Source organism: Diadema setosum, chromosome 13, assembly GCF_964275005.1.
Source record: "Diadema setosum chromosome 13, eeDiaSeto1, whole genome shotgun sequence".
Lineage (NCBI taxonomy): Eukaryota > Metazoa > Echinodermata > Echinoidea > Diadematoida > Diadematidae > Diadema > Diadema setosum.
The window spans coordinates 18,826,899-18,845,736 of record NC_092697.1 but is presented as its reverse complement, the minus strand read 5'-3'; the positions used below and the strand labels follow the sequence as shown (position 1 = coordinate 18,845,736).

Genomic DNA, 18,838 nt, shown 5'->3' with positions numbered 1-18,838 from the left:
CGTGACGCCCTTTTGTGCGCGGATTTAACCGGTTGACATTGTGCTCTATACAACTTGATAAGAAAACATGCAGTTATAAAAGGAATTAAGTGTTTTTAATGAAAAATCGGTTTTGAAGTGGCCGAGATATCCAAAATAAAGTAGAAGAAAGAGGTCCTAACAAAATGTGATGGCCGATCTACTCTTATTTGAATGTCTTCCTTTTACTTTATTATGGACATCTCAGCCATTTCTTGTACCAATTTTCATCAAATAAACTTTTCGTAAGTATAAGTGGATTTCAATTATCTTGCAAAAGGTTAAAAACTGAATCCTCATCTAAACCAGAACTATATTATCCCTTAGAATTATGGCATTTACAAAAAGTGCCGTCAGATATACATTAGAAATCCATTTTATTTCTGTTTTGTTGAGGTTTTGTGTGTGTGTGTGTGTGTGTGTGTGTGTGAGCGTTTTGTACCACAATAAATTTTTGTCTGTAAAAATCAACTTAGGACTTAAGGGCTGAAGTCTGGTACCCACCTTATGTTGTCAACTTCACAGCAAACAAGGCTACATGAACGCTCTATTATACCTTTGTTCATTATAATTTTGCATTTAAAGGCATAATTTGCCATTTGCTGATGAAACAAAAACCCAGCTTTTATGCTTCAAAATACTTCTAAAATGTGAGTTTAGAGATAAAAACAACCACTGTAAAAAATTTGAATCCGTATAATCAATGTTAAGTATTGTTAAATACACAAAATAAGAACAACAGTTGTGATAAAAATGGTCCTAGACTAAACCGTCTACAGTTATGGTTTATGGAGAAAAATAGTGATATCTCCTTATGTTTTAGGCTTTATTGCAAAATTTTTCCGTTGTAGGCTGTTTTGTGATACAACTGACCTACACATATGCATCAAATGTGATATCTTGAACATTTTTAAAATCACTGCTCCCAAAGGTAAACTGGACCTTTAATCTATACATAAAATACGCTTAGTATTATGGTTAAAGTCAAGAACACTTCCTTGGTTGCACAATGCTCTTAAAATGACCGGAGGATTTGATGTCTAACGTTTTGCATTGATCAGGTTTTTTTTAATCACATGATTGAGTGATCTGGGTTTGGTGTAAATCGGTAGTTGAATGTGTCAATAAACATAAATGCTTTGTCAGGTACGTTACCATCGTTTTTCGATTCGTGAGACCTAATTTATTACAGACAGGAACAAAGCAAAACTGAATTTGTGTGTATCATGTGCATAGAAATCTATTCCAACTTCATTTTTACCGTCTTTCATATAATTACAAAATTTCGGAACTATATCAGAAAAAAAAGTATTGTGGATTTGTGTTTGTTTGGTTCTCGTATTTCACGTACTTCTCAAAGATTTGTCAAAGGGTTATCTAATCTTCTACCTACGACAAAATCATTCTTTACATTTAGAAGTGCGGTGTTTTAATGAAAATAGTCACATTGTGATGCTCTTACAAGTTGAAATGAATTTATTGGCATGATTGGTGCTGGGTCTGAAACGTACAATTGTATGCTAACGAAACTTTTGATGCGTCAGATACGTTACCACACACCGTTCTTCTTCCGATCCAGAATCGATAATAATCTGGCAGAGATGTTACCTGGCATTTGCTAATCATGAGAAGTGTAATACTTATTCATGATGTTTCATACATAATCAATTAGATTGTTGATATAATTCAAATGCAGGTACAAAGTTAGATTAGGGTAACATATTTTAAGTCGAAATATATGGGTAATTCCGTGAAGTTGGGGCACAAAGTGTGACATTTTAGCATAACTCAATACTAATTATGCTATACATTGTTTATAGGCTTTACATTTGTATTGAGACCATACATTTTTACAAGATATGAATGAGATAGCTAAATATCTCAAATTTCCTGTACACAGTTTTAATTTTAAAAGAAAATTACAAAATGCATCACGATGCTATGCGGCGTCCTTTTTTGTGACATTTGGTGGACACTGCGTAGCATAGTGACACATTGTGTAATTTTCTTGTAAAAGTAAAACTGTGGAAAGGAGAGTTAAGATATTTAGCTATCTGACTAATCTAGTAATTATGCATATTATATCAAATTTTGGTCAAGCTAATTGCATTAATTTGTCTTTTAGGACCAGATTTTAACTATCATGATGCTACATGGACACGTCACGATGCTACAGGACACCATTACATATCGTTTTAATAACTTCATCAAAATTGAGTCTGAATGGCACAAAATTTCCAGGAAAATGTGTGGCCTCAATGCAAATGTAAAGCCTACAAACAATAAATGTATAGCATAATTAATATTGAGTTATGCTGAAATGTATTTTTTAAATATCACGATGCTACATGGACACTGCCCCAACTTCATGGAATTGCCCATATATGTCTTTTCTTGCTTTTTATTTAGCCGTCACTTTATAAATCAGGATCATTATTATTACACATTAGATCACGTCTGACTCCAAAATGTTTCCATGATGTTTGTTTATCAAATGTTTAAGCTTGTAGTTTTACATAAGCAGACAAGTAACGATTTTCTAAGATGTTACCTCTAGTAACGTAGCTGATATATGGTACTACAATGTACCATGTAAAAAGGACTCTGCAGTTGGAAATGTTTCTAGAAAAAATATGAGCTTTCAAAAATCACCCATTGATTGTTTTGTATTCCTAAGGGATCAAACTTTCTGAATTGATAAAACATGAATGAAATCTTTGATGTTGAATTTTTGTCATTTGTGCAACTGTAATTGCAACACACTTTTTCAGAGTATGGCCCGAGAGTCTTTTGGTAGAATCTTGCAGTCAGTGTGTATGTGTTGCATTCTCATGAAATGTGCAGTCACTACATATTCATGATTTCTTCTTTTTTCTTTTTTTTTTATTCAGTCCCCCAATCAGTTTGGAACATCAACATTGATGTCCCACCAGAAGCGCAGAATGTTTCCCTGGACAACAAAGAAGATCGCTGGTGGGAGCAGACTGACCTTGTCAAGCTGATCCTGGCATCAAATAAATTAGAGCAGCTTTCAGATGATATCAAGCAGCTACCAGCTCTCACTGTCCTTGATGTAAGATGTTCAAGTCTAAACTTCCATTTACATTACAAAGAAAACTGAACATTTGTGACCCTGCAACACAAATCCAACAAAAATCGCCAAATGTGAATTTTTTGGTTAAGGGCAGATTCTGAAAGGGCGGACTTTAGTTTTAGTTTTAAAATGATATAAAGCTCAATACATATAGACTTTCTTAACTTATAAATAATGGAAAGATAGTATAACCTCTGAAAAAGTGTCACCTGTACCAGGAAAGGAGGCTTTGAAGTGTTGGGTCTATTCAGCCCAGTGGTGCTCTGTGCAATGAATAAGACAAAAAAAAAACAAACAAACAACAAAAACAACAACAACAAAAAACAACAACAATTTGAACAAAACAGGATAGAGAACTCATTAGCAACTGCAATGAAGTAATTATCAAATTAAACTGGAATCTGTTGCACTCAATAAGTACATTCTTTTAGTGGATAATGCCAACTTTAAATGCAGTAGCATTATCCTTTCAAAAGTTATTAGAGTTGAAAATTAAGTATGTGAAAAAAGGTTTTTAGATAATGAAAAGGGTTTTCTCAGATATACTGTACCTAATCACACTATTCTACCAAAAAGTGTTCTTGAAAACAAAAACAAACAAACCTGCAAACAAACAAAACAAAATGAAGCAAAACACACAATCTCTTATTCATGTTATGAACACAAACTTTGGCATTATGTAGAAGAATACCTCCTTCAGAAAATATAGGAAAACTAATATTCACGAAGTTGACTCATTTCACCTCTTTTAGGTCCTTCTGTAAAACCAAGTAGTGCGACTTTTGTTGATTTTCTGATCGTAGTGATGCACAGTCACATTTGATACTAAAGAGCACAGAAAAACAGAGAAATATTAATAAGATTCAGTAAAGTCACAAGACGAAAAGAAACTTGATGTAAAAACAAACAAGAGCACCTGAATGTAACAAACATCAGGGCATAGAGAAAACTTGAGTAGAAGACTTGAAAGTAAGACATGAGATTGTTTTATACCTGTCTTTTCTTTTTTTTTTCAACCCACAGGTCCATGATAACAAACTGGTATCTCTTCCATCATCCATTGGAGAATTGTCGAACTTACAGAGACTGAATATAAGGTAAGAGCAGGAAGATAAACTGCTTCCTTTCAACTTTGAAGAGTGATGAATGAGGCTAATGCTTTATCAAAGAGGAGCATTGATAAGACCCGGTAGTGAGGGGATTCTTTAGTGGCCCAGTTGAATTGATCTGCATTCACTGCCCATTTAGGGTACATTCGAGAACCACAAACAGTGTTTGTCAGCCAATATGTGCATTGATAGATTATGCTCATCAGTAATGGTCAACTGCAGTCAAGATTCTTCACTGTGTGTATACTTTCAATACATTAAAGGGATGGTACAGTATTGGTGGAGATGAGAATTGGGCTTTTAACTTTTTGCGAGATACCAAGAAAACACTTATGAAAAAGTACAGAGCTAAACCATTTTAAGAGGAATTCAAAGTTTATTTGATGAAAATCGGGTTAGGAAGGACTGAAACATCTAAAAGCAAAGTAAAACAAAGTGGTCATAATAAAGTGTGGGTCCCACACTTATTAGAATTGTTCTGTTTTGGATATCTCGGCCATTTGAAACCCAATTTTCATCAAATAAATGTTGAATTCCTCATGGAATTACATGCTCTTTCATATTTCATAAGATGTTTCTCATTATCTCACAAAAAAAATGTTAGAAACCTGAAATTAGGTCTCAACCAAAACTATACGATCCCTTGAATTGATAGAGATCAGTGATAAAGCTGTACACAATTCATTATTAGGATTCTTGAATACGTGTACCTCTGAGCAGAGCCAGCCTTCCCACTCCATGGTAACCCAAAGCTATCAGTCTTTAAGTTAAAGCTTATTTGTGTAATCAACATGCAACAGGTTTTGTAAGTGGCTCTGCAGGAGACTAGATAGGGTCTAGACAACAATGTATTTCTTACTGTAATACTTGGTACTCAAAACAACACCCGCTTGCCCTCAGGAGGCTTGTCTCTGTCTAAATTTCTTTTGCTTTGATATTCATTCTTTTCATTCCTACACTGGAATAAGAGACAGCAGAGGTAGTAATGTCAATTTAAGAAAGGCAGTAAAATAACACTATGAACAAGCTAACAATAACAGAGTATAGAAAGTCATTCAAAAAGTTGAAAATAGAATAGGTAATGGTGTATGTCAAATGGTAAAGATTTTTGCACAAAAACTGTGCTTGCAGAAATTATCAGGAATACAATTTGTTTCATTCAAGCTTACACATTTTCATTTAAAGTGAAAACAAAGTTCTGGTAAGGGCTTGAGAACCCGTCTGGCACCATTTCATATTTGCTTGCAATATATCGAAAGAGTCTACAAAGAAACTTACCTGGCTGACGCGGTTTGCCGGAATGATGAGTCGTTTTGGAGGATTTTGAGAAAAATAATAAAAGTAGGTAGACCGACTTTTATTCCAGAAGGCTCCAGACTAACTCAGTCTCAGGGAAAACTCGACCCTATTTCAGACAATTTACACACAGTTCGTGATCGCCATGTTCATCAGTTGTACTCTATAATACTACGGGTACCAAACTAGGCCTTACTGAGCAGACAGGAAAGTGCGTGCTAATCCTGTACAAAACAAATGGACAGCGCGCAGTCCTAAAGCCTACTAGTATACGCACATCACCTCAGTTGCTGAGATGCGCGGTCTTTGAAGTTTTTGTTGTTGTTTATCAAGCGTCTTTGATTGTTTTTAGAGGTGCTTGAGAGGCGCACACTAATTTTGCATGCGCGCCAAAGAGGTTTTTGATGCGCGCGTTGTAACAACTCAGACCATTACTGCGAGTAGCCAGAACACTACAATGTAGTTTATACAGGCCGCTCCCATATGCATAGTACAACACTGTACAATCCAGAGGGACAACCAATACAACTCCCGCCGTCAAGCAAAGCGAGGCCGAGTTATCCCCGAGTCCGAGTCTAGCCTGACCCCGTTCGGGTAAGTTCTGAGACTGAACGTTTTTGGTTAATATTTCCCATTTTCGTCATTACCCATCGAATATCTTGTTATTACAGCGTTATTCCGCACATTTCCTAGGCATACGTTCACATTTTGGAGCAAAATTTGACAATTTTTGCAGGTGTACCAGAACTTTGTTTGGGCTTTAAACTCTAAAAGCAACTGCAAATTGAGTGTATTTCTCATTTGTACTGTAATAGTATACCATAACCAGGTACAGTGGACTACCGTTATAAGCAAGTCCTTGGGAGCAGCAGTTTTCTTTCGTTCTATGGAAATTTCATTATATCAGAATGAATGAACAATAAAAAACAGAGCGGACAATGTTGGGGCGTGAATTTTACTCTGTTGTTGTATCAGAATTTCGTTATAACCGTGTTCTTTATAATGGGAGTGCACTGCAGATATGCTACACTCTGTATCATTATCAGTAAATACCGGTAGTCTGTCTGGTGACCAACTTGAAGCTGAACCATACTACATGTACATATCATATTAAAGGTACTAGCCCACATTTGTAAACCTGCAGCAATTGGTCTCATAGTTAGCATGGAGTTTGGGTATGATTGCAGTAACACCTGTGCAAAATTTCGTTCCAATTAGTCCATTACTTTCATAAAAATAAATGAAAATGCACTGTATGCATGCGTATAACGCTCGCTAGCTCCGGTCCATGTACGTACTACTTGCATGCGATACATGTGTAAGTTACATGTACGTACTAGCTTGTAGCTAGCCCCGGAGACCGCGCCACAAGGCGCGGTCCTGGCGGCTACCTCGCAGCTGAGCGGGAGCAAAAATCACTGCCACATTCACGGCGACTTCACAAATAAAGCACGGCTAAATTTCTATCATAAACACAGTGACAATTAATACATTACCTTTTCGACTTGGTTTTTCTCACCCATTTATCTAGAAACTGCAAAATTTTCTACATTTTTTTAGGAGTAATAAGCGGCCTGCCCTAGTGCAACAGTGGAGAGACTTGCTGCTATATCCATTAGTACGCATTACGCATGCTCTCCAATGCACTGCACTGCATGCATGCTGTGCGCCTGTGCAAGTGATTGTGAGTTTCAGTGAGCATCGGTGAGCTGAAGATATTCGCGTTATAAGACAACATTTTCTGCATCATAAGCAATGAAATGCATCAAGCAGTCGCCGAAATTAATCATTTAGGTTTAATCGACCCATGTAAGTATTCCTAGTAGTTTTTGTTGAAAAATTAAGGAAATATAGCGCCGAAACGGCACCCGTTTTGTACAACTCCTCGATCTGAATGCGAAAACGGCACAGCCCCAACGCTGCACGTTGGGGCTGGTCGCAGTTAGTACGTAACTAGCCCGCGCTCGTAATTCGATTTTGGGTCGGGTTGACCCGGTTTGAAAATTGATTTTAAAACGATGATTTTCTCTCTTTTATCGAATGGTATAGACAAAGAGCAACAGGTGAGGTATGTTACTGTTATAACTTGTACTTGAAGTCATATTGGACCTGTTTTATGCAGTTTTGATTTTCGTGGGTTTGCAAATGTGGGCTAGTACCTTTAATGTCAATATTCATGATGAAAAACCACCTGCTCATTATATTTGTCATCCTGGTAGCCACAACTGTCTGACCGAGCTGCCGAGGGAGTTGTTTGGTTTGCCTGACCTCCTCTTCCTTCATATGCAGCACAACAAGATCAGTGCTCTTCATGATGATCTTGGCAACCTCAGTCACTTGGAGAACTTGGTAAGACTTACTCTAACTTATCCTGTTCACTGACTTGTAACCCCGTGGTGTGTTGAAAAAGATACATCTGATCAAGTCTGATGAGTCCAATAATGATGTGCATTGTGACCCATAAGTTTCAGCCTTAGCGCATGCTAGGTACAAAATTGCTAGACAAAAAAACAAAACAACAACAAACAATTAAGCCCCACCCCAAGCAATCCCTATGACAGCTTTCTCTTCATGATGGCATTTCTTTTATAAGTTCATACCTCATACTGCAAAGGGTGCTGGAGTTTTGTTTTGTTTTGTTTTGTTTTTTATTTGTATTTATTTTATTTTTTTTTTAACACATGTCTGTCATTACATCCTTGATCTTGTGAACAAGATTGAAGCCATTGTCTATGGAAACCTGGCAAGATCTGTACAAATTCTTTGGGGGGGGGGGGATTTCAGAATCTTGTCAGATGCAGTCTAAGGCAAATTTTTAAGGCATGATGCCAAGCCTAGGTGTGCTATTTAAAGTGTAACTGCATGAAATTGATTTTAGGCAAAATCCCTTTAGGTCAAAGGTCATATGTCACTAGACTTTGACTGAAGGTATCCCTTACCAGCCAAAGCTTCAGGTAAGCATGTCCAATAAGGATCAAAATGAAAAGGAAATTATAATATGCATGACATGACACAAGGTCAAGGTCAGAGATCAGTGTTAATGAACTAAAAATGTGATTCTCTGACCCTAATTTCTACTAAAAATGTCCAATAGTGATATTTGGTAATAAGGATGAAAATGAATGGACAAGTTGTGCATTAGATAACGGGGATTAAAGTCCACTGCAGTTAACTACACCGGTCAAATTCTAGCCAAAACTCCAGCAGTGAAAGTCCAATTGTCAATACGTACTAAAGACCTACTGGGAGAACCATGGATTGTGGCGGAGGCATACCAGTCGCAATTGGTGACATTTCTAGTTTCTCTTTTGTCACTGTACGTACATTGTAAAGTTCTTTGCATAAGTTGGCAGAAGTTTTACATGCAAAAATTTGTTTTTGTTGCTTTGCATAAGTCAGTGGATACTATCACTTTCCCATTCATACACATACAAAAATGACAAGAATTGTCAACCTTATAGTCCTGTTTTCTGCAGTATCAACTTATTTTGCATACGAGATTATAGCAATATGTTGCCTGAAGGTATAATGATTACAGACTGTATAGAAGCCTGAAGTGAAATTTAAGTCTATGTGGGTGTGTGTGTGTGTGGGGGGGGGGATTATATCAAGCAGTTGTTAGGTTGAAGTGATTTATTTGAAGAACTGTTCAGTATATGAACCATGTTACAGTGCCCTTATTTTTATTGTTTTTTTTTTTTTTATAATGAATAGTGATATCAGACTTGGTTGATATCTTATCTTCCTTGCCCAGGATGTGTCCAATAACCAGCTATCTGAGCTGCCAGATTCCTTTGGAAGCTTACACAAACTGAAAAGTTTAAATGCTTCAGACAATCAACTTGTTTCATTGACCTCCTACATTGGCAACCTGAAAGGTAAGAACGAGCTTGTGAAAAATGAAAGGTACCTTTGATAGTGGTGTATATTGCTATGCTCATTAAATAGCCTTACAGTCTGTGCCACATAGAATATCAAGAATGTAGTGTTAGACTCGAAAGTAGTTTGGTGCATTAACAGTACCACTTGAATCATATTCTCTGGTGCTCAACATTTAGTTTCATGCCCCTGCCCCAAAGGGTCCAAAGGGTTTTATAAAATGGGTTCAAGAATGTAGCCAATAGGAAGCGCTGAAATGAGTCACGTGTGCTTTGGTTATTCTAGTCCTATCGCACTGCGTGTTAAATCCACCGTGGTTAACGCGGCGGCTCCTTTGAATTGCATGCATACATACAGTACGCGCTGTCAATCCTGTAAACAACTTCTAGTTCGGGCTGCCGGCCGCGGCCGGCCTTTCTTCCCTTGTGCCTAACATGGTGTGGCGTACGTATACTCTTATATTCGTACACTTTGTACAGTACAGTAGACCAAGCGTTGTGGGACCAGACGCGTACATGAAGTCACTGTGAAGGGCAAATCCAACAATTTAGCAGGTTAATTCTCACGCCGTTTTCAGAGTACATATGTTGTCTAGTAGGCCTATATGAGGAGTCTATTCAAGTCTTTAAGGTAAAGGGTGCATATTCTATGTAAAATAAGTAAGTTTTCATGCGGGAACGTAAGTGTCCGGAAACCCAACCCCCCATCATACTTATATACTGTATGTGCGGGATTTCTGAGTGCGACGTGCGTAAATGTTTGGGACGAACATCTTCGGACGTCTTGACCAACAAAGGTACGTGAAAAACGCTGGAAAATGCTGTTAGTTTTCGAATTTTCGACCCATTTTATAAAACAAATGATGCACAGGATTATTTTGTGGCGTTAGTGGAGGCGTAGCTCACTCTCGGGTATTTACAATGTAGTGCAACATGCACTCGGCTTCGCCTCGTGCATGTTTCACAATTGTAAATACCCTCGAGTGCACTATACGCCTCCACTAACGCACTCTATCCTGTGCATCATTTGTATAATAGTTACCAGTGTGTACAGAGCAGCATTCATGCATGTCCTCATTAAAGAAAGCAATCCATATCAAGTCTGTCACAGACATCGTGAATTGGTGTTGAAGATTGCAATAAACTTTAACTGAGATGTTGTAGTTTCATGAACAGAGGTGTGTAGATTGGTATTAAAAAAGGAGATGGATGACTGATGTAGATTGGTACATTGAGTGTTTTCTTGTCATGACAAATTGCTGTTTTATCTTCAATCTTGCAGGAATCAGAATGTTGGAACTTAACAACAATAAATTGACCTCACTCCCGATTGAGATTGGTTACATGTCATCGCTGGAACAGCTGCATATCAAGTTTAACAAGATAACTGCATTGCCTCCCTTTACCAAGTGCAAGAACCTCAAGGTGAGATACACTGGAGGACTGACAAACATGTCCTAAGGACATCATTTTCTGTTTTTTCAGTGTAATCATACTAATTTATTTCAATTCCCGGTGGCTGCCAATCTGCCACATTCATGTTTACTTTAGTACCTCCTTTGGAATGCTACATTCATGTTTGTTAGAATGGATATAAAGTCATCATCAAACTGCCAAAGATGAGAATCGGTTGGAGTTAGAATTGTGTTATATTTTGTCAAAGGATTGTTTGTATTACCTGCGGTAATTGTAGACTACCCACGATACTTGCTCCTTTGATGCTCCAATATCCCATTTTTAGTGATGTCTTGATAAGAAATGTTGTGATGGAGCCAGCAGTTGTTATCCATCTTAACCTTCCACATCAAAAAACAAACAAACAAAATAGCAGTTTGGATTATTGCCTTGCCAGTGGCTAAGAAGTAATTGGGTGTTTCAAGTGTTAATATCTTCCTCATCCAAGCAGAACTCGACAAAATGTTCTGTTCACCTGCGTATGTATTTCAAAAGACACTGCCTTTTATGTTGTTGGTGGTGTACAGGAGCTACATGCAGGAAACAACTGCATAAGTGAGCTTGGAGAGGAACTATTGGAAAGCATCACATCCCTCAATGTCTTAGATGTGAGAGACAACAAACTGAGCTGCATTCCAGAGGGCATTGTGCAGATCACCACTCTATCAAGACTCAACATTGCCAACAATAATGTCTCAAGGTACGATATGAATCACCTGTCCTTAATGTCGCCATGCCTCAAGGGATCACAAACATCAATGTCTGCTGTGAAATGAACACCGATGTGTCAGGGATTATTGTCCCCGCCGAACGAGTTCAAGCAGGGGACTACGAAACGGGCTCCGTACGTGTGTTTGTCCGTGTGTGTGTGTGTCCGTGTGTGTGTATGTGTGTGCGTCCGTGTGTGATCAAAATGTTCAATTTGCTACTTCTCTGTCATTTGTGAGCCAATTTTGATTCTGTTTGCTTTATATGATAGCACTACATGGGAGCTTTGAAACTTCTACACAGAATTTCAGTTGTGACCTTTGACTTTGACCTATATTGTACATTTTCCTACAAAATGCTACTCCTTCACCATTTCTAACCCGATTTCGATTCCATTGGCTCTATGTGATGGCACTAGGTGAGGGCTTCAAAACTTCCACACAGAATTTTGACCTTTGACTTCTTTGACCTTTGACCTTGATTTTTGATCTGTATTGTACATTTTGCTACAAAATGCTACTCCTTCGCCATTTTTAACCCGATTTTGATTCCGTTTGCTTTTTGTGATGGCACTAGGTGAGGGCTTCAAAACTTCTACACAGAATTTTGACCTTTGACTTCTTTGACCTTTGACCTTGATTTTTGACCTATATTGTACATTAGCTACAAAATGCTACTCCTTCGCCATTTTTAACCCGATTTTGATTCCGTTTGCTTTTTGTGATGGCACTAGGTGAGGGCTTCAAAACTTCTACACAGAATTTTGACCTTTGACTTCTTTGACCTTTGACCTTGATTTTTTACCGATATTGTACATTTTGCTACTAAATGCTACTTCCGGCGGGGACATATTTTACGCACCGCATAATTTCTACTTTTCCTTGTTTCTGATGGATTTTGACCAATAACAAAGCAATGCACTTGCGTTCAAATTCCGTGCACGTCTGTGTGCAAATATAGTGAAAAAACATGTCTTTGTTTATTTCGCCATAGCTCTTTAAAATGTCCAGCAACCCTATGTTTTTATTGCATATTACAATAGCATACGAATTGTAAATAACATTTCAAGTATCAACATTACCAGGAAAACTCGACGTCATCATATCGTCATCTGAAATCAAAAAAGTGGAATTGAATTTTTTGAGGTACTGTTTCTGCCATTCAGTTGCCTATCTCTCAGTTGTTTTAGCTCAATATTACCCCAAATTTGGATATGTTGTACTTTGAACAATTACCTTTCAAGTCCATATTTTTGTGTTGTAATTTGATGATGTCATCACACTGAAAATTGTGATTAAAGGCAAGGTATCAAAATCAGCTGATTTTACGTGATATGTCTACGAGACTTATTTTTCACCAGTTGCCAGAAATGGCATAGCGCCATCAGTCGTTACAAGGCCACATTGCTTCTGGCAATACATTACATGTTCACGCGGCCACATTTGTTTTGCGGGCATTGACTTTTTTTCCCCTATTATATCTATATACTGTTTTTTTCTCTCTCCATTTCCGTGGATGTTCCGTGGCCGAGTGGTTAGAGTAACGGTTTCACATGCATGCATTTGAGGGATCGATGCTCACAGGACACTTTTGTTTTTAATCATTTGTCTTTAACTCTTTTTAGATAACGTTTCATATTCAATAGCAAGTGTCCTTCAAACAACAAATAATCTCCTATTTTAGTCTTAGTTCAAGGTATTTCTAATGTTTGTTTCTTATTTTTTCGCATTGCTATATAGATGTGTGTATAAACTTTATTAGAATTCAATTTATTTAATATTAAAGTGAAGACAAGCTTTATTTAAAAAAAAAATGCACTATATCAGAATCTGTAGGCCTATTCCTTTTATTGTCTCGCCCACCGGAGGTGAAGGCGAGACTAAGGGATCCAAATGGCGTCTGTCCGTCGTCCGTCTGTCGTCCGTCCGTCGTCCGTCCGTCGTCCGTCCGTCGTCCGTCACAAATGTTAAAGTTTACCTGCAAGACTCTCTTATGATGCATAACTTGGCAACTGTTACAGCAATGGCAGCCACACTTGGGTGATAGAAGCACTAGGGGTATCTTCATGTTATGGTGTTGTCGGAGGTCATGTAATGATGTCAAAGGTCATTTGAGGTCATATATTAAAGAGTATGTCCAAGACTCTCTTTTCTATGTTAAAGTTTACCTGCAAGACTCTCTTTTGACAAATAACTTCACATAAGTTGCTTGGATTACAACCTAACTTGGGTCATAGATGCACTGGGGGTACCTTCATGTTATGGTGCCGTTGGAGGTCATAGGATAAGGTCAAAGGTCATTTGAGGTCATACGTTAAAGTTTACTTGCAAGACTCTCTTATCACACGTAACTCAACACATGTTGCTACAATGGCAATCAAACTTGGGTGATGGATGCACTGGGGGTACCTTGATGTAATGGTGCCGTATTAGAGGTCACATGATAAGGTCAAAGGTCATTTGAGGTCATACGTTTAAGTTTACTTGCAAGACTCTCTTATCACACGTAACTCAGCACATGTTGCTACAATGGCAATCAAACTTGGGTGATGGTAGATGTCTCTTGGGAAGTTGAAGGTTACCACAAGGTCAAAGGTCACAGACAGGGGTCAACGAACTTTTAGGGCCCAATGTTAAGTTTTTAGGGCGCATTTCGTTTATGGCTCATAACTTTTGATCCCTTTGTCCGTTTGTGACCAAACTTGGATGGAAGATGTCCCTTGGGGAGGTGAAGGTCGTCACAAGGTCAAAGGTCACAGACAGGGGTCAACAAACTTTTAGGGCCCAATGTTATGATTTTAGGGCGCGTTTCGATTGTGGCTCATAACTTTTGATCCCTATGTCCGTTTGTGACCAAACTTGAACGGTAGATGTCCCTTGGGGAGTTAAAGGTCATCACAATGTCAAAGGTCATAAGCAGGTCAATTAACTTCTGGGAGTTATAAAAAAATATTAATTCCTTGTACGCGAATGGGCGAGACACAATTTGGCACTTGCCTTGTTTCACAACGCTTCACATTTTGTGAATTAGTGCATTTGTAATTCTTGCTTGCAGAGTTTATGGGAAATTAAAACTGCATGTGAAGCGAAGTAAAAACGGAATGTTTTGGATTTAATATATGTAATAAAATCTGTGGTTTGGGCCGTGTCTTGTACACGAGTATCCTGAATCATTCATGGTTTATTGAATTGCTGCATGAGTGTCCTGAATGCTTGAAAAGACCATTGTTAATGTCAAGATGATCTTTTAAACAGTAATGATTATTGTCATGTTTCAATTTGTTTGTGTCGATGACCACTTGGTTAATGTACTGTAAGTACTCAAAAAGCCTGTAAATCGACTGATTTGCACACGAACAGAATTTCTGATAGGTTTGTCTGACAGAAAAACTATGACTTGAATTATGTAGGTGCAAAAAATTCAACTTCATACAACCTCAAGTAGCTATATCACATTCTTTTCGTTGTCAATCACAGATGACGGGTATCTTATGTCACCCCAGCATATCACCAACTCGTCTTCAGTGACGAGTTTCATGTCTCATTGATCTTTCATACTTTTTGTACAGCATGTGTGAGTAACTGATTGTAGATTTTCTTCTTCACTATTTGATCATTTACTGCTTACCTGCAGTCTTACACGTTTTGTATTTGCTTTCAGTCCAACATGTATTGCTAAGTGAGAAGCCAAGCTATGAACCATGCACACTAGGGCACTGTAGTACTGTAAAAGTGGACATTTTTGCACATTTCATTTGACATGAAACTAGTGCAAAAATAAAAACTTGCAAATTTGTTGTATGGACCTGTTACCTTTTACCGTATAGTACATGCTGCCAAAGTCACCAACCATCTGTGAAATTAAAGATACGCAAATCTTGTCTTACCCTGCAGAGCGTGATCAATTATATCTGCAAAAATTTCTGCTTTTTACATTATCAGACATGTGACTTTTACAAGTTTATGTGATTTGTTGACAGTCTTCCCTTTAAATTGGGCAACCTAGCATCACTCAGGGCCCTGGTACTGGATGGGAATCCTCTGCGCAGTATTCGAAGGGACATTATCAACGTAAGTTGTGATCCCTCCAGGGGACTGAAGGTTGCTAAGTCAATTACAGTTTTGTGTTTTGCTTCAGAAAGAAAGAGAGAGAACAAAAGGGAATTGAGCTAGTCTACCGTGCAATATTTATAGACTGAACATATCTTTGATGTTGTCTTTAGGTGCCATTGAAAAGCTTCATGACAAGTCATAGAAACATACCATTGACCAATGACAGGTAATTTGATGATAAATTGTATCCTGATACATTTAGTTACCTCCTGCTTGTCATGTAATACAGGAAATATCTACAGCCTGGTGCCATATCCCATGAGGTCAAAGACCAAATGGGTTATGGCACCAGAGCATAGATATTTCTTGTATTACATAAGAACAAGCAGGGGGCAACCATTCTATATTTTAGTGTAATGTCAGCGGTAAATTTCAGATAAAAGCATACCTAGGTAAACCCCTCATTCATATTTCGGAAATGGGTCTACCCACCACATGTGCTTTCTTGTCTTTCATATAAACTAACTGCTGCAGTACAGTGCTTCTAGGTGGTAGTAAATTGTAACAATTCAACTGCATGCAGCTGTAATATGCACAAATAAACAACATGAACAATGAAATACAATGGGTGCAATGACCTCATTCATGTAATACGGGATACATTGCATGGTTGATTAACCGATCAAATTACAGAATTGTAATTCACCATCACTAAAAGATGATATATCTATGCCAGATATTTATGATATTTGACCTTACTGGACTGCACAGAGAGGTACCATGGAGTTGATGAAGTACCTGAGGAGTCGGATTGAAGAAGCCCCAGAAGACACTCCAGACAGTGGTGGACCATCGGCATCTGACCCCTCTAGTGTGTTGGGAAGGAGTGTTGCTGTCACTGGCAAAACTCTGGATCACAGGTGAGATGTGCAGAAGATAGCAAGGCTTATTGGTCAAGTGCATTCTGTATTTCATGTTGATTAGGCCATTTTTTATAGTGAAAATGCGATTGATGGCTTTTACATGTTATACACTTACACATATATATTTTTTTTTCAGTTGACAAAAGTTTTTGCACAGTTTTGCTGATCATGAGTTTGTAAAAGTGTATATTGATTGTTAAGTGAACAGTGATTGTAATACCTAGTAGGGTTGACTTGGGAATTTTGTTTCTTTAATCCGTCCAGTAATCAGAAGTCAGCTGCTATCCCTGTGTCAGTCTGGGAGCCAGCCAGAGAGAGTGGAGTCACTGCTGTCAACTTTAGCAAGAATATCTTGACTCAAGTACCAGAGAAGTAAGTCTCATCTCATGACCCTTGGAAAAGGTGATTTGGTATCTTATAATCCTGACCATTATGGAAGAGAATGTTGCTTTCAGCTGTTTGAATATACTTCAATCATATGTTTCTGCTTGTGTAAGTCAAATACTATAGCAAGGCGTTCTTCAAGCCAACTATGTGTTCATGGCTTTCATGTTACTTAATACTGTGATTATCTTGTAAATAGCTTAGAATGTCACAAGAATAATATGTTGCTTTGTTGAGAATAACGCTGAAATTATGAGGATTGTCATGGAACACTGAGAAATATACTGGAAATAAAAAATGTTGTTTGTTGTATTCTGGTGTACAAGTAGAATATACAGACAAGTATTAATTGCGTTACATATTATCTTGTGTTACTACTTATTAAATGTGCTGGGGATGAAGTGAAATGTTTGTGCAGTTCTCTATACACCATTGTTATTACATCGGTTGTAACTGGGAATTCTGCATGATTCTTTTTGTGATATCAGTTTGCCACGACAAATCTGTTAATTTTTTGTTGTTGTTTTCTTTCTTACAGTTTAATACTTCTGCACAAGACAGTGATTGATGTCAATCTAAGTAGTAACAAGATTCAGAGCTTACCTGTTGAGATGCAAATGATGGTTAACATCACCAGACTTGATCTTGGGTAAGTTCTGTGCTCACAAACTGTGTTCCAGGAATTCCGTACTATACCCAATGTTATGAATCTCGAATGTTTGTATACGTGTGATAATCATCAAAGTGTCACAAATGCAAACATCACTGATAGACTTTCCTGAAGTGGTTGAATCCATCCAATTCATTACTAATAATATTAGTGTAGTTGAATGCAGTACAGAAATGTGAACAATGTCACTGTGTAATCAATGGTGTACTCACACACTGTAATGCTAGTTCTACTGTAATGCAAATGGAGACTAAAATAGAAAACATTGGTAGGACTTACAGCTGTAGCTGTATATAAAAAGCAAAACAAACAAAGTTGACAAGTTAATGCTTTACACAGATTAAAGAACAAACAATAACCTAACATATCGATGCCTGCTAAAAGACTAGGGAGGCTGTAAGATTAATGCCTGGTATAGGCCTACATAGTCCTTGGACCTAATATTGCTATTACTTCGGATATCTTTAGTGAACCTTTTGTGATCATGATGGTATATGAGCAGTTCAGACAGGTAGGCATTGATAGTCACGACAGGTCATATCCCTTTTTTACTCAGACCATGTGTACTGTAGGAAAACCCATCAAGACTCTAGATGATTACATGTTGATCATGGTATATATGAGACCAGCCTTCTGCGAATCTTTTTACAGAATTTCAAGAAATATAGACTGCTACAATATGCAAGTCATTGTCCTTATCTACAATTTTCTGATGAATAGGATTCAACAGCTCTAAGATTACTGGAACATGCCTGGTGCACTGGAAATAAAGAATAAAAAGAATCCTTTCATATTTCTATGCCAGTCTGATCCCAGAAACAATTTCAGAGGAAAGTCATAGAAAGTTTGGAAAGCTTTCTAACAAGAGATACTCATTCAATTCATTAAAATTCTTACTGGTGTTAGATACATTGCATTTTTTCTGAGAAAATGATAACAAGTGAATCAGTGATGACGAAGTGAATATTTCTATTGTGTGAATCCAGAAACAATGGACTGAGCGACATTCCAGCTGAGTTTGAAACAATGACCGGAATGAGAGAGCTTGTCATCTCCTACAACCGATTCACAAAGCTGCCCAGTGTGGTCTTCAGCTGGACCAAGCTAGAAATCATCCTGGCCAATGACAATCAAGTGAACAGTATTGATGTGGCCAGTCTGAAGCTACTTTCTCACCTCTCCACGCTTGATCTACAGAACAATAGTATAGGAGAGGTTCCTCCTGAGTTGGGAAATGTCACCAGTCTCAGG

General features: G+C 37.8%; 1 protein-coding gene across 1 annotated transcript in view; it reads left to right on the top strand.

Moving 5' to 3' along the window:
- Nucleotides 1-18,838, top strand: part of LOC140237101 (leucine-rich repeat-containing protein 40-like) — a 31,873-nt gene that overhangs the window by 8,648 nt on the left and 4,387 nt on the right. The window contains exons 2-12 of the mRNA XM_072317040.1: nt 2,910-3,091; nt 4,136-4,209; nt 7,737-7,866; nt 9,272-9,395; nt 10,678-10,820; nt 11,378-11,550; nt 15,538-15,628; nt 16,382-16,530; nt 16,798-16,905; nt 17,456-17,566; nt 18,574-18,837. Of these exons, the coding sequence (XP_072173141.1) occupies nt 2,910-3,091; nt 4,136-4,209; nt 7,737-7,866; nt 9,272-9,395; nt 10,678-10,820; nt 11,378-11,550; nt 15,538-15,628; nt 16,382-16,530; nt 16,798-16,905; nt 17,456-17,566; nt 18,574-18,837 (1,549 nt within the window). The remainder of the gene's footprint in view (nt 1-2,909; nt 3,092-4,135; nt 4,210-7,736; nt 7,867-9,271; nt 9,396-10,677; nt 10,821-11,377; nt 11,551-15,537; nt 15,629-16,381; nt 16,531-16,797; nt 16,906-17,455; nt 17,567-18,573; nt 18,838) is intronic.